At 32.2% G+C, this 24414-nt stretch overlaps 2 protein-coding genes across 2 annotated transcripts in view; one reads left to right on the top strand and one right to left on the bottom strand.

Moving 5' to 3' along the window:
- The window catches only part of LOC123663704 (nucleoporin 88), a 111350-nt gene that overhangs the window by 62424 nt on the left and 24512 nt on the right, over nt 1-24414 (top strand). The gene's annotated exons all lie outside the window — the stretch shown is intronic.
- On the bottom strand, nt 20283-21056 carry LOC123663539 (3-oxoacyl-[acyl-carrier-protein] reductase FabG-like). Its single transcript, XM_045598216.1, has one exon. The coding sequence runs from the start codon at nt 21042-21044 to the stop codon at nt 20283-20285; it is 762 nt and encodes a 253-aa protein (XP_045454172.1). The 5' UTR covers nt 21045-21056.

The raw sequence follows: 24414 nt of genomic DNA, 5'->3' as shown, positions 1-24414 counted from the left end.
TTTTTTTTTTTTTTTTGAATATTCAACTCTTTAATTCTTCTTTAAAAAATTAAAGTGATTATTAAAATTTTAATCGAGCACACATGCGTGTCCATTCTGCTAACAAAGGGCCTTGTTTAAGTTTGGTTTAACAGCATTCCCTAAACTAAACACCTGGAATCTAATAACGTCTGATAAGTTCCCGTGAAAGCTGGCACGTAAGCATCGTGTATTTTCTACTATCACGGTAAATTTTGAAACCTATTAAGCTCCTCGAAGCGGCTATAATATTAGCCCGAGGTAACGATTATGCCAAAGATTATAAAACAAAACATCTTTAATAGATGAGCTAAACAACGTTTCTTAAACATCATGGCGATATTTACCATCACGTTGATGATTGTTTTAGTATTTCATGCAAAAGGATGGACAATGAAATGTTAGTAATGAAATTTCACTCAGATTCTCAAATTACGAAATCCTAGTGACCATCATTATCATGTGTGTATGATAACAAGTGGGACAAACCGCTTCACGTGCACGTAAACGCGACGAACGAGACAGAAATCCACAAAGACACACGCAGACTAGAAACAAATAAGTACAAAGATATCGTCACTAAGCGTTATTAAGCATTAGAGATTTTGTCACTCTACACCAGTAACCTCTTCATTAGGTAATAAACTTAATCCAGTATTTTGCGTCTTCGCGAATAAATAATCTATAGTAAACGGGCGCTCAAGTCACCACTCTTTTGTACATGTTATTAGCCGGTTATATCTGGATATTTGCATATTTTCGCAGTAAAATTAATTCGAAGATTTGCCGGCATCCGCAAGTCGGGCGAGGGCGTCTGAGGGTTGTTTTTGGATTTGTGCATTCGGATTGAGTTTAACCAATAGATTAGTATACGTCTACTTGAGATTACTCAATAAATTCAATTACAGTTCTAAGCGATGTTTTTAAAATATGATTTAATAGACGCTTCATATTCATGGGCCGGCAAAAGAATAAAATCCTCTGCCGGGGTGATTGATACACACAATCACCGCACGGTTTCACTCAAATTTAAGGTCACTAAAGTATTATGATCTCCTTATGAGCCACTGTGTGATGGCTTAAAGCTTTCTCAAAAAACTGTCATTATCAAAAATATATATATTTAAATCTATTCGGTATATTCCGAAATAGAGCAAAGCACTTAAACATTCCATTACGATTTTTTATACGAATATACACATAAACATTCTTATATTATATTTATTACTAGCTGTGCCCGCGACGTCGTCCGCGTGGAATTTGACAAAAAAGTTATTGTTCAGTTCACAGTTATAAAATAAATAAATTTTTAAAATAAAAGTAGTTTAAGTTACTCCTAACTACATCATCTGCCAGTAAATGTCCCGTCAAACGCGCTCCAGCTGATTCAGAGATTAGCCGAAACAAACAGGCGGACAAAAATTGTAAAAAATATTATTTTGGTATATGTGCCGTGTATCCATATGCATTTAGTAAAAAGCCGTTATTTTAATATTACAAACAGACACTCCAATTTTATTTATTTGTATAGATTACTCACCATCAGCTCAACAATATTTCGAAACTAGTTCATATTTGCAATAACAATTTTAAAGAGTCATCATCTTTAGTTATAATATTCACAGCAACAGCTCAAGATAATCTAGATAAAGGAAATTAGCATATGATCCGTTCGACTAATATAAGCTATAAACGTTAAATCAAAACGTTTATTTAAACTTATTTTACAGTACAAGGATCCGATACGATATTCGAAAAAAAAATTTATGACAAGTATCGAATAAGTTTTATAATGACACTTAAGTTTCTATACACAAAAATAAATATTTCTCTAAAATCAGATGATGATATAATACTTTTTTTTAGAGCAAAATAAAATAAAGTAATATATACTGAAAGGAGAATGGGACTTTTGGGCCAAAATGTAATGAGTAGAGATATTGTTTAAAAAATTGGTCATATTTTTTTATTTTAAAATATAAAATATCAGCTCAATTCTGAATCTAGAAGCGGAGAAAATTGAGAAAGATAGTTTTCATCAAATTATTTGGGTATCGATTCAACTATAATCGATTTCAGAATTAAAAAAAAAAAGATTTGCACTAGTTAATTAATTCAAGATATTTAGATGCACAATTAAAGCTGTAAACAATAAAGTGCATTTAAATAAAGTTACATTACTATGGACAATATCAATTAATATCTGATAAACCAAAATGATTATCGATTTCATATCGATTTAAAATAAATCATATTTTTAATGACAGCTTTGAAAGCTGACTAACAATAATACTGTGTCCGTCACTCGTTTCGTGTTTACTGTTTTCCGATGCATTCTGAGTCCATTCCTGATATTTATTTATGGTTTCAAGTGTATATCAATATTCGTAGTGAGTTTTCAAACAGTCTTCACTAAATATAACAAATATTAATGCTACAAGAACTTAGTGATCGCGTTTTTTATAGACATTGTAACATAACCTCACTTTTACAAAAAGTCTAATAACTCCACTCTCAGATAGCCAAAATATAGATAATTTTCAGCGAGGAAGCAATAAGCCTAAATGCATTAATTGATACCATTTTCATTTCATTACATTTTGGCCCAAGAATGTATGGAATCGTATCATTCTCCTTTGTAGAGCCGGATTCGACTGAGATTAACAATATATCGCACGATGTAAAACGAAACATAGACTTATGATAATAGCCATTAAAAGGCGCACTACACCGCCTCGCCGGTTAGAAATAATCCTTACAACTAATATTAGCAATAAGCACCCCTTTGCCGCTAATTATGCTAAGATGTTTCGCCTAAAGTTGCCGTCTGCAGGATTTGAAATCTTCAGTTGACATTGCAGTTTATGGACATATCGCTTAGCTGGGGATGGGTTTTAAAAGATTTGCTGTTCATTTGTATTATCTAAAAGGGAATGTTTTAAACAATTTTGATTTAAAATTTTCAAAACTATCCCCGATACTTTTTAACAATATAAGTATGGAAAGTAAATTAAGCGATATGAAATTTAAAAATTTAATTTACATATGTAACTAAAAAGAATAAAATATGAATTTTGACTGATTTTGATTTGGAAGAAAATAACAAAAACCGTGAAAAAACTAAAAGTTTGCATAAAACGCTATGAAAATCTATTTCCTTTCCGTTGCAAGTAGGTACTTGATAAAATCATACTTTGAATTTACAACATTTTGAACCGAGTTAATCAGATAAACATTAAGTCTGGTCGTATACAATTCCTTCTTCATTTGTAAACTCTTAATTAGCCCCAAATCTTCTGTATCATTTATTTATGCCCCTAACGTGTATAATGTGCCGTCGCCGCCGTAACTTTGATAAGTCCTTATCGTCTTGCGCTGCAGTCGACCGATACAAAGCAAATCTACCTCGCTTCTTAATACTGTGTGCACATTGTTTTCCATTTACCCCAATAACATAAATAAACATAATATAAATAAACATTATTACAAATTATGTGATTTTGTTTTGGATAAAATACTACGGTACTAAATAACTATGGTAGCCTAAAAAAGTTATATTGCTAGATTAAGAATAATTCAGATTATAGAAAATCGACTAGAGGATTAAAGCTTAATCCGTTGTGCTATGGAATGTGCTGTTCTGTTCTGGATTACCGGAAACATGTTTCAGTTTCTCTCGAGATATGCATAGTTTCCTCAAGGAGTTTTTCTCCACCATCAACGGGGAAATAAATTTTATAACAATCCTTGAGAATTTCGCGCTGGAAAACTATATTTTATCTGGTGACCTTTGTGATCAACTGTTTCAAGTACAAAATTCAAACATTTAGAATTCCCAATGTTTTCTATCTCATATCCCATTCTTTACTAAAAAGTTGGCTGTCGTAAAATTAAAGACATCCTCTTTCCGGCTTCAGATTTTAAAATTTGACCTCAGAAATTTATTACATTCGTTTCTTGGACGATACAGACCCTCAAATAATTAAACGGCCATATTGTCGTAGACGGACGCCAAACAGTATTCGATCCTATTCAAACACGTGGGCTTCGCACGGGAATAGAACCCACGCTTTGTGTCGAGCCAACTTTGTTTCGTATTCGTTGGCTCTTGTTTCCAAAGGCTTTCGTCTTGTTTACAATATTGGTCTATTGTTCTTTAACTCTTTCTTCTGAATCGGCTTTTGTTTTTATTTTTTCTGGTGTTGCTTTTGTTCTCGCTGAATAGATTTACTGAAAACGGAAAACATAAGAAAATTGTAAATAATAAATAAAACACGAAATTTATACAGTTTCACCTTATTTACTTTTAATTAAGCTTGACTGTTACAGTGACGCAACAGTTTGTGAGCTAACTAAACGCTAACAATAACGCTAAAAATAGACCAGAAATAAACTGACAAACATTTTAGTGAAACCCAAAAGCCATATCGAAGCAAACATGACGAAACAAACACTCGTTCGAGATCAATAGATAGATTCCGGTAATCCTTTGACCGCCTCCACCAACATCGTAAACCGAATGATCCTGTAAGACTCAATTACGGCTAACCCTGATTTACCCACGACCGATCCAATTTGTAAACGGTACCCGATCGGAGAAAACTATCCGCTACTATAAATACCTAAAACTAGACCTTAACGCCTTGTACTCTTAAGTTCATTTTCCTTTTCCTTATCTTGACGTCACCTTTCAAGTCGATATTGCCTAGTCATGCGAGTGATGACCACACAACGAACCAACGGAACACGAAATCGAGCCTTATCCATTCGGTATCTCAGCGGTGTTTACTTTGGGGTAGCCCGGACCGATGCGACCTGAACCCCAATTATAGGCCACAAACTATTTTATCTAACGCCCGTGTGACAACGCTAATCTTATTAGAATATATTGGAATTGAATACGTGGTAAGAAACTTTGAAAGGGCATTGGTATGGTTGTCAAGTTGTATTAAGATTAACTAAATAGTTGCTCTTCAATTACATAATTGAAAACTGTTTTAGAATGTTTTCGATTGGATCGAATATATATTATAATTGGTTTGCATTGTTTGTAAAATGTACAAAATAATATGTAAAAACACTACTACACTTGTACTCGTATTACATATATATAATGCCGTATAGGGCTGACATCTATTTTTTTTTTTATTATAGCTAAAAAACTATAATTTATTGTATTCTTATTTTCATTATTTGTTAAACACTAGCCAATCCTGCAAACTTCACGCCATCATATTTTTATTTTTGTAACTATTTGTAACTATATTAATTTTTATTTTTATTTTTCCTAGTCCTGACAGTAGCGAACACAAGAAAATAATAATTTATCCTATTTGATGGAGTTATTAGAAATGTGCGTATATAAATAATATACGACGACGACGACGACGACGTAGACGATATAGACGACACAGTACTGACTGTTGCGCTGGCGGTCGCGGGTTCGATCCCCGCTCACGACATACAATTGTATTGGCCATATGGATGTTTGTTGTGGTCTCGGCGTTTGTGCTTGTGTATTGTGTGTGTTTCCGGACCCCCAACACAGGAGGAAATCCTACTGGGAGCTGTTGAGTGTTAAGCGTTTATTTATGTACATTAAATTATATGTATGGGAATATAAAATAGCAATTGAAAATCACTACCAATACAACATAATTGATCTTAATTTGATACTAAATCTAATAAAAAAATGCATTTGTAAAACAAAACTAGTTCTCTAATTAAATTTCAGCACCGAAAACCTTAGTCGGGCCAGTCCTACTTAACTCCAGATCGAAATTGATAGGTGCTTGATTTTGATTTAACCAATTTCCCGGTTAATCCGTCCCGGGAAGCGATCCGACGCCTTTCAAATCACCCCATACGGATAAAGACAAATTGACTTGTGGATTCCGCATCTTAAACGCAGATGGATTACGTGATTGCAACGCCATTGTTACACCAAAGGATTTGCCGGAAATAACTTGTAAACTTACTAAGATAACATAGGTCACATTCAATTCGAAATTTTTCCCCCTAAATTTGGTTTCTGTTGTATAAGAAATATAAGAGTTATTTTAACGAACTATAAATGATGTCACTTTAAACTTAATGAAGTTCCCTCTTTTCATATGATATCAATATAATGGTTATTTTCAAATACAGAGATAAATCACTTCTTGATATGCAAGCAATAAAAAACCAAAACATACCGTTACACACCTATAACTTATTAGTGTAGAATAACTACCTCAGGCCCCACTTAAGGGATGGCTTAATCTCATAGACACAACAACAAATATTAAGTGGCCGATATGTAAACATTGTAGCGAAGTTTGTTCAGGGTGTTTGACTACTGGACATCGGACGTTGTAAACATGGCGGTTTGTCCGTAAGATGGGGATTATGGCTTAATGATCAAAATATAGAGTTTACAGTGGTAATACACTTAGACACGAATTTGATATCACTATATTTTAGTTGGAGATGTTTAAGGTTGTGAGTAATGAAAATTTCAATTGTTTAATTTGTAATATGTACGATTTTATTTTTGTGTTACCCACACATTAGGAATTCTAAACATTTTTGAATATCATATCAAAAATTGACCGCTCCAGCGGGGTTCGAACCCGCGTCTCCGACTGACCGTGTCGGCGCTCTAGCCAATTTATAGCATGGTGTCGTCTCCTGTCAAAGATTTTCATTGCAATATGAAACTTTGAATAGTTACGGGTCTCTGTAAAGAACTCACTATAGACAGCGCCACGGTTCGCTTAAACCGAAAATAAAAATCATCATATCAAGAATTTCGCTCTAGCGGGTACATCGTTCCATAGCTTAATTGGCTAGAGCGCCGACACGGTCAGTCGGAGACGCGGGTTCGAACCCCGCTGGAGCGGTCAATTTTTGATATGATATTCAAAAAAGTTTAATTTGTATTAAGATTTATGATTTAAAATTTTTACCACGTATAACTATTGAGTTATACGATTTAAATGGTTTATTTTGAATTAAAAGTGTAAAGGTAAATCTAAGTTTTATAAGATATATATATTTTTTAATTAACCGATTTAACAAGATGTTTATATGAGTTGTCTTTATCAAAAATCACAATAACTTCATATATTATTTATAATATTGAGATCTTCCGTCAAAAATATATTTTTTTTTTTTTTGAGTAAGGTGTACATAAATCGAAATTCATACTGTAAATATTTTCGAAATGTCCGACCCTAAGTGAAATATAATACAATAATTTATTTGTATTCCGAGAAAAACTGTAAAAAACTTAATTTTTTCATCTCTTACGTCATTACAATTGTTTCAAAACTATCTACGGATAAGAGGTTCACATGAAAATCAAACTTTCCCACGATTCTTAAGTTTTCCCATCGTCCCCGCGGCCTAGAGATTTATGAGTAGATCACACAAAAAGTCGCCCTTTTATCCCTTTACCTTGGGGAAGATCCCTTGAGCTACTGGACTGTATTACCAGTATCGATGGCAAATTGGGGTAGCCGATTCTTATAAGGCTTAAGTGGGGACTTTGAGACGCTTGTATAAAGGGGCTTTTTATTGGATCTTCGGTTCTTGATTTCGTGAATTCTATCACCGGTGTTTCTTTTGTTTTAATCGGTGTCTATTCAATTATGAGTATTATTAATTAGCTTATTAACTTCTGTGCATAATATTATGTTTAGTTTATGTGAGCTGTTGTATATTTTTTTTTGTCAGAAAGTATCTCTTACTTTTCCTCCTTTCTGAGTAAAATTAGAAAATAAAATTGTAACGTAACAATCAAATCTCTTAACTAGTCGAATTACTATAAAAAGTGGTTTCATTTCTCTCTTATCGTAAAATTTTAAAATAATTTGAAATTTATATATGTAATAAATAAATATGTTGTATAATTTGTTGGTGTTCTGTAAATAAATAAATATGTACTATGTATATTGAAATTGCGATATTTTTTTTTAAATGACGATCTTACTTCATCATAAAAATGAAATTTCTGTTTTACTTTAGACGTAAAATAACCAAAGAATTAAACAATAATAAAACTTATAAAATTTCTTATAAAAATCTATTTTTACTATAGATTATTGCAACAAAATAGTTGTAATTTCATTTTTGTACAAACAACGAAGGGCCGTACATTTAATTGCGGCATAAACAGCGAATAAAATAATGTAAGTTTCAAATTAAAACTTCACCAATGAAATTTCACAGGTGGTTTCGTTGAGCAATTAACGATCCCGCAATCCAGCGGTTTAATTCCGAACAAACGTCCGTAAACGAAAAACAACACCCGCGCACCCACCGAAAGGGAATGTGATGAAAAAGGCCCCGATGTCCACATACACTTGAGGAGTAGCAGTGAAATTACAAGCGGCGGTCGCGGCCGGTGCGCGTAATATCATTCCACGCGAGTCTTGAAAACGAAATTAAATTTTGCATGAAATGAAACAAAATACAAAGAAAGTGGGTGAACAAAGGCAGAGTGGCGCCCGACGTGGGGCAGCGGTTAGTTAGCTGCCGAGCCGGACTTATCGCGGCACGCTCTCCGTGTGTAATTCGTTTCTAATCATATTACCTTTTGTATTCAACGCTTTCGGACGGCGGCGCTTCACTAGTAATTTAAGATAGAATTTTATTAAAATCTCATAAGTACCTACACCCTGATTATAATTTTTCTCATTCCTCTACGCTACACAAGAAATAAAATAAAAACTGATTTGCTTATACGGTATTATATTATATTAGAAATGCTTTTCAAATAAAATATGAATATTCTTCTTGTATTAAATAATGGCGCCATTAATGCAACCAACGTACTCATCGGGCAATTGTAATTAGTAGATTCCAGAAGCTGGGAACCTCCGCTAAACGAAAGCCCGGACCATATTAATATTATCACATATCCGGCCGACCAGAGCTCACTGGGAGAATTTTTAATGGCACGCTTTAATTATTTTCACTGGCGAGAGCCGGTACCACTAAGTTCCATTCACATTAGAGATTTCATTTTTGCTCATGGAGGCGCCTGACTACTGAATTATTAACCGGAGTGCCGAAAACTGAAAATTGCCGAGATCTGTGTGTGCCGGCACATATTTATAACTGGTTTGGTGAGGGATTCCGAAACCGTTTGTACATTATGAAGGGACCTAATTAACCGACCGACGTGGAGTCTCATAAATTATAAACGACTGACGATGTAGTTTCGTATTACTGATAGAACATAAAACACCGATCAAGTAATTCACGGTGTTATTTTTATAACATAAAATTACAATGTTTTTAAAAAAATAACTCATCGTTCCTTAAATTTAACTAAACGACGTCATGAAATATATAACCTACCTATACAGATATGCCACCGTCATAAGTTAAATTAAGATAATTTTTATTATGTTTTAAATGTTTTGTGTCAATAATTAAATCCTAATAATAGTTCCGAGACTTAAATATTTATAAATGTAACCTAACAAATTCGAATTTTCGTAGCTTTAAATTCTATATCACAAAAGCACTAACAATTTTATCGAAGTCCTCATTATTCCGTTTAATTCTACTCTCAATTCGGAAACAGTGCAGCGCTCAATGAATATGTATGATGCGAATTCTAGTTTTGTTAGAATATTCTCTATTTCTATTAAAAATTTTATGTTAAAATGAATCATTCAATGTTAGTATAAACGATTTGATATATGAAAGCCTCAAATATTTAAGAATGTTTTATAATTTCTTTTGAAAATTTACAACAAAATAAATTTTATGACAGTTTGTTGTGTAAGCTTTCTTAAAAATAAAAATAATAGCTTAATCCTGACCGTAAAAACGATTTGCCGTAATTGATTCGCGTGTCTTCCGTTATAAAATTAAATGAAATACATACACACAGTAGGTGAGGTACATACTCTAAGGATCCGCTTTTGTGAATACCAAAAGATTGTGTAATATCGTTTTTTAAATATTCAAAATATTTGTAATAACGCTGATTCGAATAAATTATTATTTTAAAATAAACCTAAAACGTAAAAAACATAATTACTAAACATTACATCTATTCAAAGTCAAAAGAAACAGTTGTAAATAAAGTACATACCGTACGGCGTTGTAACTTGTAATAGACTACATCTCCCATTACTGAACAAAGGAATGTCCTTTCATTATGGTGAGTTTTTAGTGCTTAATCTGTTACGTCACTTTACTACAGATTGGTGGATATGCATCTATTTTTAACCGATTTCAAAAAAAGGTGGAGGTTCTCAGTTTGATTGTATTTTTATGTTTGCTACCTGGTTTTTTACTGCGTGCACCGATTTAGATGTTCTTCTTTTAATCGAATACTTGTGTTTGTCATGTGATTACTTTTTGAGTTATCTCAAATAATGCGTATTTAATGGTTGACATTTAATTGAATATCAAAAAAGGTTAATTTTGTACTAGAACAAATCCCAATGCCAACCAAAAAAAAAACTGATGGAATAGCAAAATGTACTTAGCAACAATTTATTTTCGTAGCTAAATGCTATTTATTAAAATGTACAGCATTTTATGAATGCACATGTAGTAATGTGTAACGCATAGTAAACTTATTACATCATTTTTTTTATAAAACAAGAGTTCTATTTTTTATCGCATTCTACAATTTATCTAAGTGGAACAGATTTTTATTTGAAAAAGCTATTTAAATATTATTTTGTTATTACACCTTAATATCAACAATTAATTATGAAATGTAGTTAATATATTTATTATTTTTATTTATTTAATGTAGTTATCACCTATAATTAAAGTTTCACTCAGATTTTACTGTCATTGTATCATGAACTTGAAATATGGTGTATACTTTGTTGGTGTTCTATAAATAAACAAATAAACAAATAAAAATAGTACACGAACAGTAAGAAACTTATCGTCGAAATACTAATCATCGGAAATGATCCAATCATGACCATTCAAACATCGTAGTTTAAAAATATTCCTAAGTCAATTTAAAAAAAAAACTACCTTTCCTAACCCGTTGTATTTATTCCTTGTCCGATAACAATTGAAGTCGGTTACTTTTCATTTGCGAACAAACAATTATTTCACTAAATATGCACCTGTATATGATATTGCAGTTAATACAAGGTTCTGAAGTACATGTGGTACATACTCAAGACAAAATCAATTATCGTCCTGTAGCCGCTTTGGAGGTGTTATTAACATATTTTTGTAATGCCCCCTGTTATTTCAAAGGCCCTGAGCTTCAAAAATACGGCGTCGACACATGCTCTCATTAACTTTGGATCATATAAGAAGATACAGTGAATACTAATTGAGCCAAAGATTTGATATGTAGAAGTGACAGCTATTAATTTATATACATAGATGTATTTTGATAACAGTAAATTTCATTTACTGGCCGTGTCTACGACGCTTCGTTGTATTTTTAAACAAAAAGGTGAATAGAGTTAAAGAAAAGGAATTTGTTCTGCATACAGTCGGGTGTATGTGTCAATTAAGTACTATCCTAACTTTAACCTAATTATTTATTTAGATAACTGAATGTTTTTCCGACGTAAGTAGGGTATATATTATTTATATATATTAATTATGTGTATATATATATATGTATTATATGTGTATATATATGTATTATATGTAGTATATTTACTTATTTTTATATCATATAGCTTGTAAACTCCATGCCAATTCTATATCAACTATTTGTACACTTCCCTACCGGTTCTTATTTTATATGCCCTGTCCTATACCCTAAGGTTGTCTGGAAGAAATCGCTCTTAGCGATAAGACCGCCTTTGTACATCTTTCTTCGTATGTATCCCTTTTTGTAACATTTCTTTGTAGTGTACAATAAAGAGTATTTATTATTATTATTTAATTATACGAAAAAAAAGTAAATAATTCTATTGTTATTTTAAACATTTTTGTAAATATTAAATCAAAATTATTTTTTTCTGTAACACCTAAATTCTAACAATAAAAACTTAATATTTACTAGTTGTAAGTGCTACATTATTAATTATTATAAATATACATTTATTGTTACTGTGTTAACGTTGTATAATTTATAATGGTCTCCATCATATATAATTTTGACGACGCGTTGGCGCAATGATCACAGCACTGGTTTGTGACTGTTGCGCTGGCGGTTTTGGGCTCGATCCCCGCACATGGCAAACATTTGTATTGGCCATACAGATCGTTGCCGTTGTCTGGGAGTTTGTGTTTATATATTGTGTGTGTTTCCGGACTGATAGTCCTACTGGCCGTTGAGTGTGAAGCGCTTAATAATAAAGCGTTTAAATAATATCACTTCACACTATCGCAGTCCACTGCTGGACACAGGTCTCCTCAAGTTTGTGCCTAAAATCCAATAATATAGGTACCGAAAAATGATGGATGCTGTTAGACAGCTCTTTCTAGCTCTTCTGCTCTTCAGCTTTTCTGCTCTAGTATAGAAGACAAAATTAGCAGTCATAATTCTATCTCCAGATAAAATAATTTTACAATAATAATTTTAATCCATTTTTACATACTTTAATTTCAAGTTATTTTAACTTGATCATTAAAAACTTTTCGAACGAATTTTCTTACAGTCACACTTTTCTCTTTAGCCGTTTTTATAAAATTCAACATTAAAACAAATAAATTTAAATTAAACGAAGCAAAAAAAAACATAATTAAAAGTACAAAATGTGATTACTTTTTCCAGGAATATAATTAATAATAGAATGAAAATTCATTCTTCATTATTTTACACTAACCAAAGCTGTTCAAAGTTCATGGTATTTAAAAAGGCGACTAAGTATCAATAACAAACCTTTTTTTATTTTCTTTTTTCTTTAGTTGTTTTAGGTATAACACTGAAGGATTTAAACGTGTTGGACGTATGCGATAGGTGAAGGCTTAGACCAGTCCAATAAATTTGCTTACTCTGTAGAAAGGGATCGCCAATAATTGTTATTGATTCTTTTCTTATGTGATTGTCTTGATAAACTAACCATACCTGCGAATTCTTTCGCGCACATTTGAACTGTTATTACCTCTCTCAAAGAAACTATTGACTTGAATATTGACTGAATTACTAGATAAAAAGCATTGATTGTCCTAGATCGCATTATAAACTCAACTCGAAATTTGATTGAAATTTATTTAAAAAACCACCAGCTTATACATCCAATTTTTATCTTATAACATACAACCAATAATATAACCAGTAACGGGTTTCCCTAAGGTTAACAAATTGGAATTATGGGTCTCCATAACCGTTAAGAAAAAAAAAGAAAAAAAAACAGTAACAATCAGTACATTCCTATACACAAAAAAAATGCTTATAGTATAATTTTGATGTTGTGACACAGTTAACTAACACTTTGCAATACACATACATAAATAACATATGTAAAAGAGGCATATAAAACTACAAATCATACATATACAAATACAATAATTGTGTTTGCTCGCAAACGAAAAAAAACCGACTTCAATTACATCGACAAGTAATACAACGTAGATCGATGAACAATAGTCAAGCAACTACAATAATTGTGTTTGCTCGCAAACGAAAAAAAACCGACTTCAATTACATCGACAAGTAATACAACGTAGATCGATGAACAATAGTCAAGCAACTACGCGTTATCAAAGATTACTCAAAAAGTAGTTATCAGATCTCAATAAAATTTATATGTGACCACATGATAAACATCAGCTTTCGATTAAATTAAAAATTATCAAAATCGGTACACCCAGTAAAAAGTTATTGCGGATTTTCGAGAGTTTCCCTCGATTTATCTGGGATTCCATCATCAGATCCTGGTTTCCTTATCATGGTACTAAACTAGGGATATCCCCGTTCCAACAAAAAAAGAATTATCAAAATCGGTATATCCAGTAGAAAGTTATGCGGTATAATACAACATAGGTCGACGAAAAAAGCGTCAAGTAAAAACGCATTATTAGATATAACTCGAAAAGTAGTTGTTAGATCTCAAATAAATTTAAATGGGACCAATTGGCACACACCACCTTTCGATTAAAACAAAATTTGTCGAAATCGGTCTACCCGGTCAAAAGTTCTGATGTAACATTACAGTCGAATTGAGAACCTCCTCCTTTTTTGGAAGTCGGTTAAAAATTCATTCAGTAGTTTGAGCGTAATGCGCGGTCAAGATAAAAACAGACACGCATACAATATTAAAAAGAAGTACAATTTTGACTATAGTATCAAATAAAAGTTAAAAAAATCAAAATATGTGTAATTTAGAGTTCCATTTTTTTTAAATGTTCAACGAATTATTAGTATAGGGTTTAACAGTAATTGGGTACAGATTAGAATAAAATTAAAATAGGCTGGTTAACTAAACGTAATCGTTTTAATATATATTAATTATAGTTCTATAATACTATCGCATATACTATTTTGTATATATATATATATATATACCATAAAAAAGTAAGATACTTTACTATAAAGTATATTATATAAATTTAAAAAAAAAAAGTATTTTTACTTTATTTTATTTAATACATTTTTATCTCGCAAAGACTCGTACCGTTTCTACGTTGTTATTCTATCACATGGATTCAAAGCCAAGGGTGGTGGCGAGGGGATGCGATGGTGTTAATTATACGATTTTCTTTGAAATAAGTTAATAAATATTGGATAAGGTTCACCCTCTACTGGCCCTTTAACGAACCCGCTCGTACATAACTTTGGTGCTTTTTACTCGATCTCTAAATGTACGGAAAATTTTAACTCGGTTTGAAATTTGTACACCTAATATAAACATTTACATATATGTTTGATCGATGTCTGCTGTTGTTAAGCTTCTTAACACTAAATTTGTTTCAATGAAATAGTAATACCGATCGCTATTGATAGTGTTGTCTGTAAGAGATCACTATTAGTGGTAAGATTGCCTCAGCACTTTTTTAGTTTTAATATGCTATTTTCTTTTGTGTTATTTTTAATGTGCAATATAATTAAATAAATTAATTAAATACTGAATAGTAAAACCTACCCCTACTATTCTTTTATATTCGATTTTTCTTAAATTGTTTTTTAAGATCCCTTAATTATAATTATAACGAAAAACACAAAATAATAATTCATTTAGACTAACATAAACAAAATAGCCGATACATTTCTGACAACTTGTAAAAAGCTTGTATCAGAATTGAAATAAAAACAAAAAAAGCAGTTACAAGTTCCCATAATACCCCCTGGCCCTCATCGATCCCCCTGTTCTATTAAGGTGAAAATTAAGATGTTGATTGCACCTCGGCTCCCAGACGATTGATTGGAATTATTTAGTTCCGACCCCTAACAAATTCATGAACTTTATCTATAAATATAATTTCTATAAAGTAAATTTGTGTATATTTTTCATCATTTCCTGTATTGCTTATATTAAATTGCGTATTATTATTTCAAGCATCTACTTTTAAATACTTTGTACATTATGGACTTTGGTTTTTTTTTCTATTAGAAGACATGTTTTTTCTACATTATTGTGTAATTGATATTTTCAGACTTGCTTGTATGTAGAAAGTTCGACCCATATACAAAACCTTTATCTACGTATCGTTTTAAGATTATATGCAATTATATTACTGTGCTTAATACAAAATTAAATCTACGTTGTCTTTATTTCTTATATGCTATCATTATTTAACTAATGCATTAATAATAATAATAATTGATTTTGCCGTTTATTTAGTAAACAAATTCAGAAAATAGATTACATAGTAAGTAGTAGGAAGATATTATATCTATTGTAAATTCAGATAACAAACTGATGGCTGAATGGCACTCATCAACGAGTAAAAATAAACGTTTAAAAATGCCCAACACGAACGGTTACACGCAAAAAGAATCAAACAGAAATAAGCTATTACCAAACACATCTGCATCGCAAATCCTGATAGACGCCACACCCGTCCGACCTGATGCCATGACTGACACCGACGGGTTATTAGCCCTTATCTCCATCTTGTCATTCCCGTTTTACGATCATTCATTGTTTTGCGACCTCATCATTCGGAGGGGGCGGATTCGAATCGACATTTCGTGTAAGAGCTTGTAAAAACTCTATACGCCATTACAAACTTACTGCGTGAGCTGAAAATCATCCGACGCTCAAATTCTCGGCTTTCTCATAACGGCATAAAGACTACATTTTAAACAGTGTGTGCCAAATGTTACTGCAGAAAAATAGAAGTACGGGTTAGGCGCTTGAATTATTTAGATGGTAATCGTGCGTCCGTATTCTGATCGTTTGTCTCATCGGAATCGGAAAGTATCTCATTTTTTGTCTCGCAATCTTCGGTTCGAAGTAAGCAGGACGGAGAGAGTTGCGTTTTGTATGTCGTTTTGGATAATATTAAAACAGTATGACTACTTGGGGTTGCAATTCGAATGGTTATTTTGTATATTTCTAGGGTATTGTTTAGAAGATAATCGGTATTTCTTTTTCAATGATTCATTAGGATGTTAAGAAAACAAAATGGACTACATATCTGTATGTTCTGTATATTTGTCTGTATGTCCTTTATAGAATCATAAACTATGCATTTGATCATGTCATGATCTTCAGCAAAGTGTTGTGCATGAGCTCACAAAGGTTTCTAAGTTGTTACGACCAAAACAAAACGTAGCAACGCGCGCAGTGTACAGCTAGTCAGTTGATAAAAATGGTAAAAAGAAATCTAGAGATTGTTTTTGTCTTTCATTATTTCTCTGCGAAGAACAAAAAAAATATATCTAACATCGTGTAATATTTACTCGGATATGTAATAAGAGATACATACTTACATAACTCAAAGTAAAATATCCGTGCACCTGGTATCAGAACAAGGTATCTAAAAAGACCCTCATCAGACATTTGCGATTGCGAAATGTATTATAAAACCTAGGAAAAAATCCCGGATAGACCTTAAAATACCTCAAGTCGTCAACTTAGCGAGAAATTCAATCGTAATATAGTGTCTAAGGTAGAAAACGTGCAATCCTGTGGTATAATTGTGCTAACTGGGACTGTGTCGTAATAAAAATAAGGTGCCACTGTAACTGTATGTTACCATAAATTACTAGGGTAGTTAGAAAAAGAGTAAGAAAAGAAAGAAGGTATGTACCTAAAGCTGCGACCATAGAATCCCTGGAATCGGAGACCCTCCCGGATAGACCTCCATGGAATCGGATCGAAGTATCGGTAATAATTAACAACCTATATTGTGTTACAAGTTTTTAATACTATTACGTTTAATGACCACAAAATAAGTATTAAATTTATATATAAACTACTCATTTTGACTTGAAACATTTGCAGAATTATCAGACTTTATACTGTCGAGGTGAAAACCAAGTATCGTCAACGTTACTTTGAGTGTTGCCTCAATGCATAAAATACAATCATATTTAAAATCCTTAAAACGTAATGTACTAAAATAAAAATTTCCATATTACATACTTTATCACTACTCTACACAGCGAAAAATATTTCAGAAAAACAAGCAACAAATTACGACCTTTCTTTCATAGGTGTCCGTCGATTTGCAAGACATTTTTCCGAGCTCCGCTGGCCAGCCGGGGCCGCTCCGTAAATTAAAATGTGAATAATTAACACCGCCACCTCTCCCCCCACGAAACCCCATTCAACCCCCCACCCAAATGTATTAGTTTTAAGCTCTCACTTCGCGCGAACGAGATTTAGTAGCTCGCTTCGAACTAGTTGACGTATAAGGATTAACTAATGATTTTATGGGATTGCTAATTTTGTTCATTTCTATTTAGAATGATGTCTAGATAATTAACATTTAGCTTTTCATTTATTAACTGAAAAAAATAGCTTCCGCGATACCTTTTGTTCTATTTACTGGTATTTTTATTTAGAATAGGTATCTTATTTTTATGAGATTGGTTTCTTATTAATTTTTGAAATGGAATCTTTAGACATAGTTTTTAATACTCCTACACAATGTTCTTCTATCAAAAATTAGTAATTAGTGATACAATTCGCCTCTAAAAAGTTTATCTTTAAAAGTTATTGTGTACCCAATATTTTATTTCTCATGTGATATATTCAGTACGAACGAAAGCTAAAGCCCTCGAAGTAGAATACAATATTGATCACCGTTACAGGATTGTCGATTTAGACAGAAAAACTGGGGCTTCCCACATCGGGATACAATTAATTATTAATTGGACTGTACATAGATATATTAACACTGGATATGGCCGTCATCTCAATCAGCGTAAATATTTTTAAACGAAAATTACATTTTTCTTGTTTGTGTTATATTATTTAATGATATGATATTTAAAAGGCTTTTTTTATAGTTGTATAACTTTTATCAGCAGCTTAAATACTTCTTTTGTATACATTTTATCTTACGTAATTAAAGGTTATGTCAAAGAATTAACATAAGCTTAGGCTTCTTTTTGGACTATTGAAGTTACAAGGAAAAGGGTTTTAAAATGTTTATGTCACAATGTCTAATACTGAGGGCTAACAAAATGGATCTACGCTTTTGGGTAAACATTAAATTGCTTTACAGACGTTTCCACGATTTTTTTTACATCCACGTTGGGGGCTGGAAAAATATGTTGTTTCCGACAGAAGTCGTAAAGTCGACCCCGCTGAAGTCAATTTGCAAGCAGATATTTTATTCTGATACGCGCGATTTGACTTCGTTTTCTGGTATCACTGGCTTTATTTTAAATCATATTTATTTGCATCTATGAAATATCACATTTATTGATGAAAGCGACCTGTTTTTTTTAAAATTATATGAATAATAATTAAGTCATTTTTGTTGTGAAATCATCTCTTCTATCAAAATGATACGATATGAACAATACAAATGAAATAAGTTTAGTATAATTATAAAAGTCAAATTATACACTAAATTTAATGTTTACCAACACGAACTACACCATCCATACTGATTGACTTCAACTCTTTATAATAAATTATTAGTGAATATATTGAAAATCAAGGACCCATAATAATTAATTAAAATGTTCTTACAAAACAATTCTTAACTATCTTTAAAAACAAGTTCTCAGTTTTAATTTTTGTGTTTGGCTCAAGTGTCTTATCTAATTGCTTTTTTTTACAAATTACTGTTAACTATGTGCGGTATCAACGCTATCGCAACCTCGAAGAAGGCAAATGATGGTAAGTAGTCAATAGATTTTTGTGATAAAAATAAATAATTGGATTGTGATTTATCACACAATTTTAGTTTCATAAGCTAGTTCTTATTATTATTTAGTATATTATACAAATGTGTATGTGATATTTTTTACTCGTGTATGCAATTTTCGTCGTGTATAGAATTACAATTTTAGTCAATAAACGTTACATGTTTTTAAAATATCATATTTAAAATTATTAATTTCTTTGTTAATTATTTGAATATAGAGTAAGACAAAAATAACATATAATAATATTTTATAATATAATGACAAAGCCAGCCCTGCGGTCACCAACCCGCCTGCCCAGCGTGGTGACTATGGGCAAAACACATGAGCTACTATGTCCAGCAGTGGACTATATCAGACTAAAGTGATGAATATTTTAAAAGGAAACTTTGTATCTGTATGTTCTAGTTAAAATATTTGATATCCACTTACATACAAATACACAGGCATACAGACTCACAAAATTACACATACACATCTACACATTATTGACCATGGATATGTTACATTTTATATATTTCCCATTTTTATTGTAACTGTGTTTTACTACCTCAACTCAACTTTGCCTACCTTAACTGTATAATTTAAATTATTGAAAATCCGAAATTGGCTTTTGTTTGGATATTCTGTATTGGTTTAAGAAACATAAAATGTAGCTGTGGATTTTTGTACAAATAAATAAATAAATAATTATTAAAATATATATTTTTTAATCTACTCATATTATTGTTGCCAGGGTTTGTTTCCTAAATAAAAATAAAATAATTATATATGTTTAGGTGCATATATTTTACCATGTTATTTTTACATTATAATGCTGTTTAACGTTACTTACAAAAACATACACATCTCCAACCGAGTAATTAGAGAGCGACTTGAAGTTGATAAAAATTACTTGATATACCACGAAATTATTATTAATACAATTCGAAAGCTGTCTTTCATTTAATTACTATGATATAACTCTGTTTATCAATGTTGTCGATATATTGAAAACAAATATATTAGTAGAAAACAAATTGACACGATTTTATCGATTCACTTTGTCTATTTCGTTTATTTACACCAACATAGCTCCATTATCAGTCACGTAATCGGATCCAGTTATTGCTTTAGCTTTGTCGCTCGCTACAAACAATATCAGATCTGCAATTTCTTCCGGTTCGGATATTCTTCCCAAAGCCACTGTTTGCGCTTCATCTTCATCCGACAGCGTGGAGACATCGATACCAGCGTTAATTGCAATATCAGTTTTGACAGGTCCGGGACTTATTGCGTTAACTCTCACACCGTACTTAGCAAGCTCTGCTGCTACAAGGCGTGTAAAATGATCCAAGGCTGCTTTCGAAGAACTATAGCACACCATTTGATAATCTTTTATCGTTATCTTCCCAGCTACGCTTGATATATTAACAATATTACCCTTTGTTTTAATTAAATGTGGAGCAGCTAAGTGAGTCATGCTTACTACAGCTCGCATATTAGTCTTCATGATGGAATCATACACCGACACGATGTTGTCGTCTAAAATGCTATCAAATGCAATTATTCCTGCGTTGTTTACGAGGACATCTATTTGGCCATATTTTTCAATGGTTTCATTAATAATCCTCTTCGAGTCTTCATCGTTAGATACATCTGCTCTTATCACTAGAGGTAATTTTCCTACTTTAACACATTCGTCATTAACCCTTTGTAGCTTCTGTACATTTCTTCCGACGATTACAACATTAGCACCTTCCTTAACAAATGCAATTGCCGTTGCAGCTCCTATACCGGAACTGGCCCCAGTAACGATCACAACTTTGTTTGAAAAACTCATCCTTCCAGCGACAGTAATGGAGTGAATTTAATTTTTAATCTTTTAGGTTTTGTATTTTATATACAACTTGTTATCTGATATGATACAGCAACTATGAATGCGGTATCATTTATAAGCATGCATGCTTCGTATTTTCATATTTGTTTATAGGTATTAGGGTACTTAAGGAACTGTTTCAGATTTTTTTCTTAAGGATCGAAACTTGTTTGTTTGTTAAGTTTCGTTAGAATTTGAGAGCTAATAGCGAACTCGAAAACTTATATAGTCTAAGATACAAACTAGATAATATCTTAACCCATCTGCTTAGTGGATAAAATTATTTTACTATCTACTATAATATGGGATTTATTTATTAAAAATGTGAGTGAAAGCTACTTGTGGGTTTCGCACGGGTATTTAACAAAAATTAAAAAAAAATCCCCATTTTTATTGAAAATGTAATATAGACTATATCACCCGTGAATAGTGTAGCTTCCAAAGAATTTTTCAAATCACTTCAGTAGTTTCGGAGCCTGTTCAATGCAAACAAATAATAAAATCTTTCCTCTTTATAATATTAGTTCCTTATTACCTCGTTGGTGCATTATTAAATAAAAATATATTTTTTAATTTTGAATTAAATAGGTATACCCGGCCAGGAACTTTTAGTCAACGCTTTTGCGATTTTTTTTCTACTATACTAAAATAAATATAAATAAATTTTCATCTATTAAGTAGATCGGTGAAGTTCGTCTCTAGTACGTATCTCCTACTACATATTATAAAAAAAATGAATGAATGATGGATTAATTCAGCACGCATAAAGAATACATACAAAGGGCAATAAAAAAAATTGAATTGAACATATTTCCTTATAAATTTGTATATGTAATAAAATAATAATACATGATATCCATTTCCAACAAAATCCAACCCAACAAAAAATGTATTACCCAAAAAAAATATATAACCAAACAACAATAAAATGTAACGCATCCTGATATTAATACGGATCTTTAAACTTCTTCAAACATCCACTGTCATCATCCAGCATCCGTCACTTTTTTTATTTACCAGTAGGGTGACATAAGCGTACGATCCGCCTGATGAACAGCGGTTACCGTAGCCTATGAACGCCTGTCAATACCATGCACATGCAATCGCGTTACCGATCGCGAACCTCTACTACTTACTATTCACCACAGCAAAACGTAACTATACTGTAAAGAAGTATCTTTCTGTGATTTTCGTAAATAGGTGGATTATATATATAAATATATATATCTTCTTCACAATAGCTGTATTTGTCTTAACAGTAGCCGATGCCGACTTCCCCAATATAAGGGAATAAAGTAAGCCTAACTATATATGGTCAAACTATATATGTTTTATTAACGATAGCTTACTTCATTGCATTAAATTATCCAATTCAACGTTGCTAGTTTGGATTTTGACCCCGCTATCATCGATTTTGGTTTGATAATTTTATCATCGTACCATGCCTGCGATATCGTAATCATAATGTAATTAATACTTATCAGTTTATAATCATTACAATGAAGCAACTTTTTCTGATTTTATAATAATAATAATAATAATAATAATAATAATAACTTTATTTGCAAAACACACTGCTCCTAACATACACAATATATGCATATACATATAACATCAGAGGCAGGCATTACAGTCAGAGTCTTAGGTCTAATACATTATATGAGTAATAAAAAAAACAAAAAAAAAATTGAATAAAATAAAAAATAGAGGATAAAAGAAGATAGTAGCGCGGCAACAGTGTGTCTCACAAAAAGGTGGGACCTCAGCTATTCTCAGGACTAAAAGCCCTGATACTGGTTTTCAGGACCACCATTCGTTTTCCCATTTTGGCGGCAATAGTAAAAAGAATAATTAAATAATAATAATGCGAAATTAAATTTAAACAAATATTAATTATTAATAATTATACTAATATATAATAAATACACTAAGGAAAACAATAAATTATAATATGTGACATATTAAAGACAAAATATGACCTACATGACAATACACATATACATGAACACATACACACACACATACAATTATATAATACGATGACACACAATAGTACTGAGCACTTGTGACCAAATCAACGAATGCTACTAAGTTGATAATGAATATATATAATTTATCACGTTTGCCATGATCAGACTATAATTTTAAATATTTTGTTGCCCTAGAAGTAAGATTCTTTTATAGACTTTTTTAAAACTTGATTTGGTTGTTAAATTACGTAGCGGTGGTGGCAAGTTATTCCAACACTTAGTTGCAGCATATTTAAAGCTACCGCGAAAAGCGGCTGTACGGTGCATGGGCAAGCTCAGGGCATACTGAGATGACCTTGTGCAGTGCGCGGTGTTAACGTTGCGTCTCCACTCAAGTTTGTCAACCAGATACGTAGGTACGCCATGCTTAATGACTCCAAATAACATTGTGGCTAAGTGTAATCGCCTACGGTTCTCCATTTTCAAAATGGACGCCTGATTCAGGTAAGAAGTGACATGATCTCGCCGCGGTATGTAGAAGCAGTAGCGTGCACAGGCGTTTTGAACCCTTTGTATGGACTTTTTTGTTCTCTCTAGTAGTCGTGGCCCTATAACGACATCTATGTAGTTAAACTTAGAGAGTACTAGTGTCTCACATAGTGCTATGCGCAACTTTTCATCAAGAGAATCCCTGATGCGATATAAAACTTTAAGCCTATAAAAACAAGTTCGTACTATATTAGACACGTGCGATTCGAATCGCATATTCTCGTCCAACAATAGTCCAAGGTTCCGTACTTCACATACACCCTCAATCCTGCTACCGTTTATTTCGAGAGAAGGGGCTTTGCTCTTCACTAACTGCACTTGGTGACGGGTGCCAAGGACTATGTATTTTGTTTTATTTGGGTTCAAAACCAGCGCATTGGATTTCGACCAGTCAAAAATGCGTTCTAGGTCACTGTTAATTAATTCCAATGATTTTTCCAACTCATGTGGCTTGAACGATAGGTAGATTTGTATATCGTCAGCATATATGTGATACCTACAGTTTCGTATAGATTTAATTACGTCTCCCGAATATATGCTGAACAATATGGGTCCAAGTATAGATCCCTGAGGAACTCCTCTAACAAGGGGGCTGCGCTGCGACCAAATCACATTCTCCCTCTCATTTCTAATTTCTACGATTTGATGTCTATCTTGTAAATAGCTTGCGAACCATGAGACAACGGCCTCCTCCAGTCCATAAAATCGTAGTTTTGCTAGAAGCAAGCCTATATTAATGGCATCAAAGGCGCGAGAAAAATCGAGTAATACCATTATGGTTACCTTTCCATCATCTTGGGCGTGAATTACATCAT

The sequence above is a fragment of the Melitaea cinxia genome, chromosome 20 (genome assembly GCF_905220565.1).
Source record: "Melitaea cinxia chromosome 20, ilMelCinx1.1, whole genome shotgun sequence".
In the NCBI taxonomy this organism is placed as follows: Eukaryota; Metazoa; Arthropoda; class Insecta; order Lepidoptera; family Nymphalidae; genus Melitaea; species Melitaea cinxia.
This window is presented reverse-complemented; position numbering and strand designations above follow the sequence as displayed.

Excerpts from the sequence above, each read along its gene's own strand:
- LOC123663539 (XM_045598216.1), bottom strand. The coding sequence starts at position 21,044 with ATGAGTTTTTCAAACAAAGTTGTGATCGTTACTGGGGCCAGTTCCGGT.